Genomic DNA, 12,188 nt, shown 5'->3' with positions numbered 1-12,188 from the left:
ATGACAAGATAATATTCTTTCCCATCATTCAGATAAATGCCTTTGAGTCAGCCCTCTCTATATATATCTTCACATCCTGATGGTATCTTACTCTTGTGCACTGTATTATCTCCAAGACATCACTTTACCTCACCCTCTGTGTATGCCTACCCAGGCTCTCACCCTCCTCAACCCTGGCTCTGCAAAACCCTTCTTCCTAAGGGTGAACAATGCAACAGGACCTGCCTCTCAGTCCCAGCCCCTGAATTGAGACTGACCCGTATCAGCCCTGAGTGGCAACTACACTGGAAGCCTGAACCTGCCGCTCCCAAAACATGAGGCACTGGAGCTTCTCTCAGAAATGAGCAAACGATGTGTTTTTCACAGTCTCCTCCTCAGAAATGGCTGAACTAGTTTAGCCTGAGCTTCTTTTAAGAAAGGTAGCCTGAACAAGACATTCACTATCAAGAATTGCAATGGGAACAGCTAACTTCAGCTAATTTATAAATTAAAATATGGGCTTAAGATGTGAAGTCTTTGTTAACCTAGATACCAGTCAGTTCTACGTTGGCTAGAACCTCAGATAACTCATTCTGCTCTCGTTAACAGAAGATTCTTACCCCATGCACCCAAGAAAAGTGGCAGCAATGCTGAATATTAGATTTACACATTTAAAATGACAATTTTAAAATCTGAGTAGCTGTATGATGTAGCTTTAAAGTTTGAAGTATTTTATTGATGGATTTAAATTCTTAACTCCTTCTTATAGGGCAAATTCCAACTCCATTATACCTGTAACTAATTGATGATACAAGGGCTTTCTTGTCTCTCTGCAGTGGACAGCCTCACCACTGGCTCCTGGGGTTCACCTGCATGTTCTAACTTGCAAAGGAGGCCAGCTCTCTACAAACCGAATGATACGAGCATTGAGTGCTGCTCATGCGAATCCATTACAATCAATTTCTTGGATGAGGAGTCCTGATGGTAAAAGATTTAAGAAACCTCCTGCGTATATAGTGTGGCAGTTTTCTAGCTACGCATATGGAGATTAAATAGGATTTCCATCATGGCTTGCTATGTATTTTGTACTTAGCAACAACCTCTAGGATAAGCATGTTGCAGTACTTAGGTTCATCAGTGCATGATGCAGCCAGTTAGCCTCTGGAGATAAACTCCCAGCCATTAATCTACATAAAGTCTCATGAAACCAAGGCCAGTAGTGCTTTGTGCAGTCACTACATGAAGCATCCTAGCTCATTAGAGTCATCACTCTTAACATTTTTAACCCTACGTTTCAGGATAAAATCACTAAATGACATTTCTTAACCATCTATCATCTACTGTTACCAAGTGCCATATGCTATCTCTGTAACTCAAGTCTCAACCCACATTTCACTTAAAATTTTTCACGAAAATCCTTAATGGGGTGGCTATTGATAGCTTTTACATTTAGCAAGGGATTCGGCAAAATGCTAATAAGCTGTTTTTGAAGTTGTATTAGTTTTCCTGCTTCCATTAATAAGTTCATTAAATGATAATTTACAAAACTGTTCCAATACAAACTATAATTCAAAAAGCTTCAAACTTTGAAAAAATCCCTGCCACTGTGATTTCTACAGTGTTTTTAAAAGTTATTTCTTCACATGCAGTTATTAGGAACAAGGTAATTAGAACTGCTGGCAGAACACTGGTGTGGTTAGAAGCAAAAGCAGATTCTCAGCGTTACCATCCATGGCATATAGCGTTCATTTAGCTCCATGCTAAAACCACAAAGGATTCCAAAACTATTCTCATTTTCAGTCAAGACACGGTGATAGACTTAAGGTTGTGAAGCAGCTCTAAGTCTTTTATTGATTAAAACCCTTTACTGTTTACACACTGACCATGGCATGAATCAAAATAAACCCAGGCTTCAGGCAGAAATGCAGCATTCCAAACGATGTGCCTTCTCAGTGTTTTTTAATAAGCTTTACAAAATTAAACAAGGAGATGTGGGAAAAAAAATCTAAAGGTGGAAATGTTGTGATAATGTACTGCTTTTGTCTAACAGAAAGAGTAAAGGGCCAAATTCAGACATCCGAGATGATTAACTGAATTACTTCAGTTTTATTCTGAGCTGGGATCTGAACACTTCTGGAAAAACATTAGCTTTAAAAGTTTTAAAGTTATCTTAAAAGATAACTCTGATATATACATCACAGGCTTCAGAATTATATAGTTCAAACTTTAAGATATTTGTCTCAAACTACAGTAAGACCTGTGGATTCTTAGGCATACCACACAGAAAATTTGAAGCTGAAAGCTAAGAGGTTACTTTACAATTAGCAAACTTATGGAAAACTTCCTAGTTTCACAAAATATCTGTATACCCACACCATTTTGGTTTGCTTACCTTTATTAGAATGCTTACAATATAAGCTTCCCTTCTTAGGATACAGATCTTTTTACTGTCCTCTGAGTTCAGAAAAAGTGCTAACTTTCTTATCTAGCACCAAACTTACACTAGCACCAAATCTCAAAGAGATATGGAGGGCATAGTGTTACTTGCACCGGCGATAAACAATCTGCTGCCTTTTTTTCCTATATAAATTAATAATGCCAGGTTAAAGAGTATTCTTGCAGGCGAGTACTAGGTCCAAAATATGCTGGCTTGACTGTATTTTGTTTTCCTGGCAAGGGAAGACCATGCTTCTGGGAACCAGCATTTATTCACATTGCTGTACTTTCTGTTCAATGACTTCACAAGTTCCAGAGCACTCAAATAAGCACACAGATGCATCACATTTTAATATCGATGGAATAGGCGCCCTACCCTTGAGTAGGGCACATCTTGAGTGTGGATTTAACATTAATGAGATTTTTTCCCCTCTCAGTGACTGGACAACAAATCTGTTTTCTTAGTTTGAAAATCTTGTAAATATTTCTGAAGAACTTTAAATTCCAGTCCCTCTCTTTCCCTTCCAAGTATGGCAGTGATGGCATGAGAACAGTATAAACTTAAAGCCTTTCTTAAAAAGGTTTTGTAGTTCATTAGAATTACTGACATTCAGAGTTGCAGACATCATGCATGTAGTATCCAAAAGCATTCATTTTACAGACAATTTGGAAAGCTGCCATAACGGAGGGCAGAGACAGAAAACTGCACACATTTCTAGGTTATAGGAGATATGAAAAGTTAAGGCATTTTTTTGCTATTTAGGATTGTGGACTCACATTAGAGGAGGTAACTGATGGATGGGTTAGAGTCAGACGGGGCCATTGCAATTGCTTTTATGACAAAATCAGTGATACTGAGGCTGTAGTTCTGTAAAAAAATGCTGCCACAGACAAGGAGGCCAGTCTTGCTCCCTCTTTTTCTCTACCCATCCCTTCTCCTGCCCCTGCAGGTGGCTGGGGGTGCTGCCCCATCCTTTGTGCCTATTCTGAAGTTCATTATGCCTTTCCACAGGCTGATTTATCTTACTAACACAGCAGAGAACAATTAAGACTCTTTTTGCAGAGTGAGTTGAACTGGTTTGTGGAAGGAGCCCATAAAAACCAAAGATACGTAATGGGAGCACATGGCTGAGGTCAGGCCAGCCTTTGCAGTGGTGGTGAACTCTTAGATTCGCTCACGTTATCCCTTACAGCCAAACCCACATTCACTTCCGTGACCATGGCACACACAGGGTGATGCGCTGAGGTCAGCTTGAGGGTTTGTATATGTAGCTTTTTGCTTTGTTTCTATACATAGCTGCTCACTAAGGTAAGAAAGGAGAGTAATGAAGTGCAGCAGCATGGCTTTGCTAATACTGCTCCCAAAAAATAATTCCCGGGTGGGAACTGATGCTACAGTTGTATGTGCAGATGGCTGTAGCCAGTGCAGGTCTGTTTCTGTGTGCCTTACTAATTTGGGCATTAGTGATGAAAGCAAATTAAGAATAATAAATAAAAAATATGCCTGTCACAAAGACTTCTGCCATCTTCCTCCCAGCTTTGTTTTAAATAAGATCCCCCAGCATTACTTAGCCCAATATACTATTCGAATGAAAACCACAGACTGATACTGGATAATAAAAAGGTCTCAAATAAATGGTACGTAATTCCTTTGAGGTTATGCTTTTTGCAGGTTATACTTTCTATTACACAGGAAGAGTGTTGCTTGAGAATGCAGGGGCAGTGTTTTTGGTTTTTGGTTTTTTTTTTACCTACCTGCATAAGGCCTCAATAGCATCTCTGTCCAGAAAGTCATGCTCTCGCTTGACTAGAGCAATATCAATTGGAAAAAGGAGATCTGTAGGAATAGAGACAGATGGAATCAAAATTACTCTTCTTTCCAGTGGTGAGTTCTTTCAGAACAACCAGCTGCCTCCAGCTGAGCTCACCAAGATGCCAGTGATTGGCACTTCTCAGGTAAACACATGCTACTGTCTCAAATGCTTCCTTTTCATGTACAAGCTTGTGACATGCAGCTTTGATAACTCAAAGTTCGTAGGCATAAGGAGGGGCAAAATGAGCAAACCAGAGATGAAACAACAGGAGAGAGAAAGAGGCAAATGTGAGCTCCCCATCTGACATCAGAAGCATAAACTGATTCAGGCTGGCTTTATTTAAAATAAATACACAGTCTCCATCAAAGTACTAATATCTCACATTAAAGAAAAAAGGTCAGTAAACCCCAAATCTCTGGAAAAGAATGAAAAACAGAATCTCCTTGGCTGTTAATCAAGCTATTTAAAAGTTTGACACTGTTACAACATTTATGAGATATGGACTGAAATGAAAGCAAGCCAAGCTGCACGGAGCCCATATCGCCTCCTTTCCTTAAGAGATTATTTAGGTAAACAACTGGGAGAGTGAGGGGGAGGAAACAATGTTGGCAGAGAGCTGAAAATTTACTACAGCTCTGAAGCAGTAACCACATATATATTATTTACTGTCCTCCACAGATTCCTGACTGTCATGCAGGTCCTGATCCGGCATTCCTTGCACAGCCAAAACTCCCACCAAAGCCCACTGGGTGTTCAGGGCACAGAGCAATACAAGAACATGCTCCGAATATACTGTTGCACTTGCATACAATTTTCCTGGTCCAAGTGACTCTCTATAAAATATTTTAATCTCCAGAGACTAGGAAAGAGTGAGCTGAAATGATGAAAAGAATAGGTTTGGTGTTAATTTGTGGAAAGGCAATTAATATTCCGGCTTTTTTTTATACCAATAGATAACCTCTCAGATTAACCATTTGTCCTGGGTTTGCCTCAAGGAATAAACAATTTGTGACAAATTCTGTGAAATGCAAGAAATTCCAGCTTTTCTACAGAAAACTGCAGTTTTAGCAAAGCAACTGACAAAGGCTCATTGATTAAGCTCCATTTTAAGTGTGTACTGCACGGGACCACTCCGTATAGGTGACTTCTCAGAACTCTTGTACTATACCCAATTGTTCCACAGGTCTCCCCTTCACTATTTTAAGTTCAACGTGTAAGTAAAGGCAGTGAGCACATTCAACTGTTATTTTTCACCAGTGCTGATGCAAGTTTTTCCTCTGAGAAAGTTAGGACCTTAGAGTGCCCACATGAAGAGATATGGGAGAACTTAAGTGAGAGAGGTGGCTTGGAAGAAGTTGATAGTCTCCATGTGTCCATTTTTTTAATGCTTAATTATGCTGCTGCTGTTTTTGTTGTTGCTGCTGCTGCTGCCAGGGGGGCTTGCAAAGGACAATGGTATATTGTTTTCATATAAGGACAGCTGTCTTTTCAATGGGTATGGCTGGCCTTGCTCTCTCCTCTTGCTCTCACCTCTGTGGTCCTTTTGATGTTAAGCAGGACACAGTCCTATGTTAGAAACATTATATAAGTTTAGAGTCTCTAGGTAGGGCGATCGCAGCCACAGGTAGGACATGTTTTCCGAATGCAAGTCATTTGTTAGGGGATTTGCAGCTCAGCATAACATGAAACCCATAAGCCCGCATATTCAGCTGAGAGTCTTGTCCCTAGTTTTAACAAAGACTGGAAGTACAGTCCCAGCTCTGCATCCCAAGAAAATCTTGGCATCTCCGTCAGCATAAAAAAAAAAAGAAGAAAAAAAAAGGAAGAGAAATAATAAAAGGAAATTTAATTTCTGAATAGGCGAAGAAAAGTTTTGCCAAGTACTGCTTTTCAAAGTGTTATTATCATCTTATATTGCCAATGCAGCTGCAAATCAAAGCTCAACGAGATAATTTTTCAAGAAGGTTAGCTCAGCATTTGCTGTAATTTCCAACAGTTATTCACTGTAAATAATGGACTTTCTATGCTCATTCTTACAAGCACCAGCTGGAGTTTGTTTTATATAAAAAAAAGCAGCAGATAAGAGTGCATAATAATTTCACTACAATGTATGTAATTTTAAGTGGTGTGTGTGGGAAATTAACAATAATACACATATATAAAAAGGATGTTGCACTTTAAAACAAACTTCTGTATGTTACTCTGCATCAGAGTGTAAGAACTGTATGCCAAAACTGCAAGTTCCTAGCAGGTTAGAGAGGCAATAAAGACAACAGTTTTAATTGAGCAAAACCTTTGTAAAAGCAGACACGCAAAGTGAATCCACCCCACAGAAGGACAAGTGAGTGCAGGAGACAGCAGTCTTTGCTGCACATCTGTACAACAATGGCTTGTATGTTCTTTCTCCCCTTCATGGTGAGCCTGTGCCTAACACCAGCGCAAACTGTTCTGAAAAAAAACACACAGGACTTGGGAATCACGAGGCATACAGATGCATCCACGCATACACAGGATTTCCTACCTCTGCTCCATTAAGAGAGCTGGCTGGTGGAGCTCGACACAGATTCTGTGTTTCTCTAGGACTGGGCTCATAGCAGCGGATGACTAGATTCATGAAAATATAGCTCATTTGTGTTTTAACTACAGGGAATGTACCACGGTGCTAATATAACATTTGTGCTATGAGGACATTTGGAAGATTCAGACTAAAACAGAAACCTGGAACAAATTTAAAACTTCAGGAGTGCTTCAGAGTCCATCTATGCGTGTGGTAGGTAGCAGAGAGCAGACCAGTCCCTAAAAGTAATCTTATGTACTGGCATCTCAGCCGTGCCCCTGAACCTCATTTACTAGTGAATATTACATCTTATTGTCCAAAAATTGCCAGGGGATGATTGACTTGCAAGGTCAGGTGCCTACCTTCATAAAGCTGCGCGTACTGTGGGAACCCGGCAGCCCGCAGCCAGTCACACGCTTCCTTGGCCTCAATTTCTGGAAGAGAACGGAAACAAGACACCCTCTGATTAGTGATCTGCAAAGCAAAAACTTCTTTTCCACCACTTCTACTATTCCCTTTACAAAATAAGCACAAAGGTATTCAGCAACTTTGAACTGAGACACAGCTTTGTGTATCCCAGTTTGCTTTTCTTCTCATGATCAAACATATCTTAGATTCTGGAAAGTCACTGGCCCTCACCTGTGATTTATAAACAGCTCATCATTTTAAGAGCTGGAGAAACAGGCACAGGTGAAAACTGCAGGAGTTATGGATTATGCTGTACAGGTTTTGTTAACACTAGAGAAACCAGCACCGCAATCTATATGAGCAGGATTTGTTCAACGAATCTTATGATCCTCTTGGCAAGACTATTTTGTCTTGACAGAAGTTTCTAGTAGAGCTCGTAATACTGTGCACTTTAACATCTTGTAGATAGTACTGACAGACCCAAGCCCAAGAACAACCGACACACTGTATTGCAACTCACTCACGCGTATATTTATTACCCAACAAGAATCAAGTTTCACTGGAAGTCTTCAAGGCATTATTGAGTTACTTGGCATATTACAGGAAATTCAGCTAACTTTCCCTCACATTGCCCAAAACAGCATGCTGCAAAATGAAATTATTCACATACATATACATGACACCGAAAGAAAGGAACCATTCTGATCATCGGTTATATTAGTCTGTGAATAAATTATACATAAATTCATTTGTTACCTAATACAAGCAGAAATAAAGAATATTTGATCTTATTAGCTCAAACTAGGGAAATATAAAAGGTATTTAGGGTATTCTCCAAGTGTTGAGGAAATGGATTGGGTTAATTTTGTTCTTCTAAAAATTCAAGAGTTACTGGGAATTTAGCTCCTTGCTTAGAACTGATCAAACAGACGGTGAGCAATCAGAAACTCTTAAAGTTCATCTGGCTTTGATTATATTCACTGTTCTTGATGGACCAGAAAAGAAAAGCTTCATTATGTACAACTCAGTAGTCAATTTTGCCACCTACTTAGAGAGGGTACTATAGCTACCTGCTGCAGAAAGCACGCACAGGGTGGTGCAAGGGTCTTGCTCAGAATTGCTCAGAATACAAGTTACTGCATATAGGCCAGTGAAGAGCCAAACATAACATAAGTAAAATATCTCAAGATTCTGGCACGTTATGAAATATTTCCAGTGAGATATAGGTACACAATTAAAGCCAGATGAAACGGCAGGCACCTTTTAGCGTCTCCAAAAGACAGCAATCCTCCCTCTAATCTTCCAAATTGCTTCAACAGGGTTAAAATATTTGTGCTTTGCCAGACTACTTTGCAAAGATCCATACTCAAACCAAGGGGTTAAGGTGAGCCAAAGCACAACATTCCAGATAAATAAACAGCTAAAACTCCACTCTCGCTGAAGTCAGGACAAGCAGGCATTTGTGTAACTTGTGTTTGCTTCACCTTTGGGTTATGGGACCACATGAGAACAAGCACGTACAGGCATATTGACTTAGCTACTCATTAAGAAAAAGCATTCTTCAATTCTAGTTGCAAGCGATTGTAAAGTTTTGCATAAAGTAGCATTTTAATTTCAGTATCCTAAGGAAATACATGGGAAAGTTAATGAAGAAAAAAAAGAAAAAAAAGAATCAAAAAATGTATTTAAAACTTGTACTGCTAAAGCAAGAATGAACAACAGGATATTACTATCTCAGAAGCAATAAATATACTAAAGTAAAATATCTGCAATTAATTTTTAAGAGTACTTAAAATGCACTATCTTATAGGTCACACCATGCAGAAGTGTCTGGATTGAATGAGAATTTTACCTGACTGAAAAAAAAAAATTATCCCTGATAACCAGTATTTACATAAAAATGCAGGTAGATGCTTGTAGTGCAATTGAAAAAAAGTGTCAGATTCCTTACTACTACAGTGGCTCTTAAATGTCTTTAAATATTTGTTCACAGGTCCTTTACTGAAGACCCCAGGTGTATGGCCTGTAAAATATTTCTAGAGGTAGAAAATTATGAATATGCATTTATCAGACTTCTAAAAAGGCTTTCTATAGAAGCTTTGTGTATCTTTTCTGCAAATATATATGCAAGTTATGTGGAAGTCATATTTTATGGGCACCCAGGTGCCAGGTGCCTTTGGGATTTTCAGAGCATATTTGCCTTTAAAATACCTTTGAGAATCCCCAAAAAAAGTCTGTCCAGGCAATGAAACATCTGAATTACTCCTGGTTGGCCACAAGAATTACAGAGAATAACAAAACACCTGTTCATCGATTAGGCTAGGCAAATGCCATGGCTGGGTACGGGACAGCACCAAGGGTTTAAAAGCAGTATTTCCCCCATTTCCATCTCCAACATTTTGGGAAAGCCAGGGTTCTTGCCTCTGCCTCCTGTTGCAGGTCGTTGGAAGGGCAAGGGCTTCGGAGAGCTATCCTAAAGAAGGGGCCAGGGAGTCTCCTGTGGCCAGGGCTCTCCCCGTGTCACCTCCATCCACGCAAGGCATGTGTCAGAGAGGGACATGGCAGGGGTATGGGCGACAAAGCAGAGGCAGCACCTAAAAAGGCAGCTCCTTTTGTTCAACCCCAGTTGGCCAAACCCAAGATTGCTCCTAGACTATACCAATGCACTATGACCAGCTGAACAGAAAGGTCATTTCCAGCCCAGCTTCCCCATCTCAACCCCACTGGTTTCTGAGGAGCCAGAACATGAACAAAACTACGTTATGTATGTGAAGTTCAGGCAGATTAAAACATAGCTGGAGGGAGAATGCAGCCCAGAAAGCTGAATACACAGAACAAGCTTCCTCATGTAAGAGATACAAACTTAAACAGCTGAAAGCTCATATAGGTAAAAAGTTCATTACCACAACTTAACTAGAATATGCCTTTGCGACTAAAATACCTTAGATAAACCTGAGGTTCTGGCCAAATAATTAAAATACACTAGAGGAGAAAGCCCATTCCCACACTTTCCAAATACCAGCATTTCTTCCAGCTCAGCAGCATCAGCCCTGGGACCCTTGGCTTGGCAGCTGCCATGGTTTCATATCCAGGTGGACACAGGAATGTGTGCAAGTCATCTGGATCAATGGCAAATGGAATAATTAGAGACAAAAGGGAGAAGAGCAGAGCTTCCAAAATCATATTTTCCCACTAGTTCTAAAAAGTTTTAGAAGGAACAGGGCATCCAGAAGCCTTTGTTCAGTCTCCCAGATTATAGGTCACTACTGCACTATGCACTCACTGCTGAGCACAGCATCTGCTTGGTTGGGGCCAGCTGAGAGCCACAGGGAGGAGAGGGAACTTGCAGAGGAACTCTACACTGCCTTCCAACGCATTTTAGGGAAGCCCTACTTCAGCCCCAATTAATCTGCCATGCTATGCAAAGCTGTTTCCCACCGTGAGCATCTTCCTGATGAAGACCTGGCCCCTGAGCTGATACAAGTTGCTGCAGGCAAGGGACTGGTCTCACTCCCTCCTCCCCACTCCATCCCTGCAGTGCCACTTCCTTTCTGAATCAAACATCCTTGCCAGTTAAAACCTTTACAGTAAGCTACAATTCAGCATACATTCCAGGCAAGAAATGTATGTGCGGCTTTTCAGATGTGCATACTGTGCCCTCCCCCAGCAGCAGGAGGTTCTTGTACGAAAGAACCGCTGGCAAGAAAGATATCACACTATTATTTCTAAATGTCCAGATATACAATAAAATCTCTTAGAAAGTAAAACAAAACCCCCCAAAAAACCCAAACCAAACACAAAACAAAAAAAAAAACCAAAAAAAGGAGTACAATGAAGTCTTTATTCTTGGTGTCGTGTAAGCAAACAGCAGGCAAATGTGTTAAAGAGGAAACAGGAAATTTTTATTGGAAACAGCTTTATTTGTTAGTCCGTTTCACAAAGCAGGCCTCCATGCTCAAATCAAGGGTAGGAGTTCCTTTTGTGTATGGTTGGGAACCATTAGTCCTTATTTACCCACTTCCTGGGGGGTTAGGAGGACCCAATTCTTCCCCAAACTGGTAAATGAAAATGGAAACATCTACCTTCCTTTTTGTTTAACCTGGTTAATCTTGGTTCCCCACCCTGCAAGTTTGCAAGTTTAAAACTTCATAGCAAAAATATCTCAATTCATACTGTGTTAGACACTGCAATTGCAGAAGGGAGAACTCTTAAGATGTCTATAGTCTTTTGTTCAATATTACCTTCCTTCCTATAGAAAATAAACACCACGCAGTGTGATGCTGCAATGATGTGCTTTCAGAAAAAAAATTATCCTAGCAATCTTTCAAGGGGCAGCAAGATCATTTGTTTCATTCTTCCTCTCCTTTTGCATCCATGAAATAACATGCAGCTTAAGCATCAGCTCTTTCAGGGTCTTCAGGACAAGGTGCAAAGCAGATGTATCTTTGTACAGTCATGCATTGACTCCATTTTCACCTAAGTGCTAAACATCATATGAGCGGTTCTTCCAAGCAGATGGTTTCCTCCTGCCTCAACCTTTATAGCCATATTAGCACCTCCACACATCAGTTCTACTCATCTCACCTTTTGGCTCTGTTAAGAGAGTAGATTGTAAAAATCTGTAGCGAGACTGGTCAAATCAACACTGTTAAAATCAAGTTTCAGCAAAAATGGGCTTCGGTGCTGAAGGTTCACTCCAACACCATACCTAACAACTGGTTTGTTTGGGGTTCTTTTTGGTCTTAATTTTTGACCAGGTCATTCTAGCTGAAATTCACTATTTGATTTTTTTCAGAAAATAGAAAAAAAAAAAATTAAAAATTGAATACAAAATTGTCTTCCTGATTTAGCTTGCAGGAGAGTCTCTCCCATGTGATGCAGAGAATGTGATTTCTCACTGTGAATGCTAGAGATGAACCCACTTGCTCCTTACTGCAATGCATAAAAATCCATAAACTACCTGCACAGTTTTAAAGGCACGGATGGAGCACGAA

The 12,188-nt window shown here is 40.1% G+C and overlaps 1 protein-coding gene across 5 annotated transcripts in view; it reads right to left on the bottom strand.

Moving 5' to 3' along the window:
- DLC1 (DLC1 Rho GTPase activating protein) overlaps positions 1-12,188 on the bottom strand; it is a 242,579-nt gene that overhangs the window by 19,223 nt on the left and 211,168 nt on the right. For all 5 annotated transcript variants that reach the window (XM_075091412.1, XM_075091411.1, XM_075091414.1 and 2 more), the window contains 2 exons: positions 7,149-7,220; positions 4,171-4,252 (listed from right to left, as the gene is read on the bottom strand). In XM_075091412.1, the coding sequence (XP_074947513.1) occupies positions 4,171-4,252; positions 7,149-7,220 (154 nt within the window). The remainder of the gene's footprint in view (positions 1-4,170; positions 4,253-7,148; positions 7,221-12,188) is intronic.

The sequence above is a fragment of the Phalacrocorax aristotelis genome, chromosome 4 (genome assembly GCF_949628215.1).
Source record: "Phalacrocorax aristotelis chromosome 4, bGulAri2.1, whole genome shotgun sequence".
Classification (NCBI taxonomy): domain Eukaryota; kingdom Metazoa; phylum Chordata; class Aves; order Suliformes; family Phalacrocoracidae; genus Phalacrocorax; species Phalacrocorax aristotelis.
Note: the sequence above shows the minus strand (reverse complement) of the source record. Positions and strands in the feature narration are given on the sequence as shown.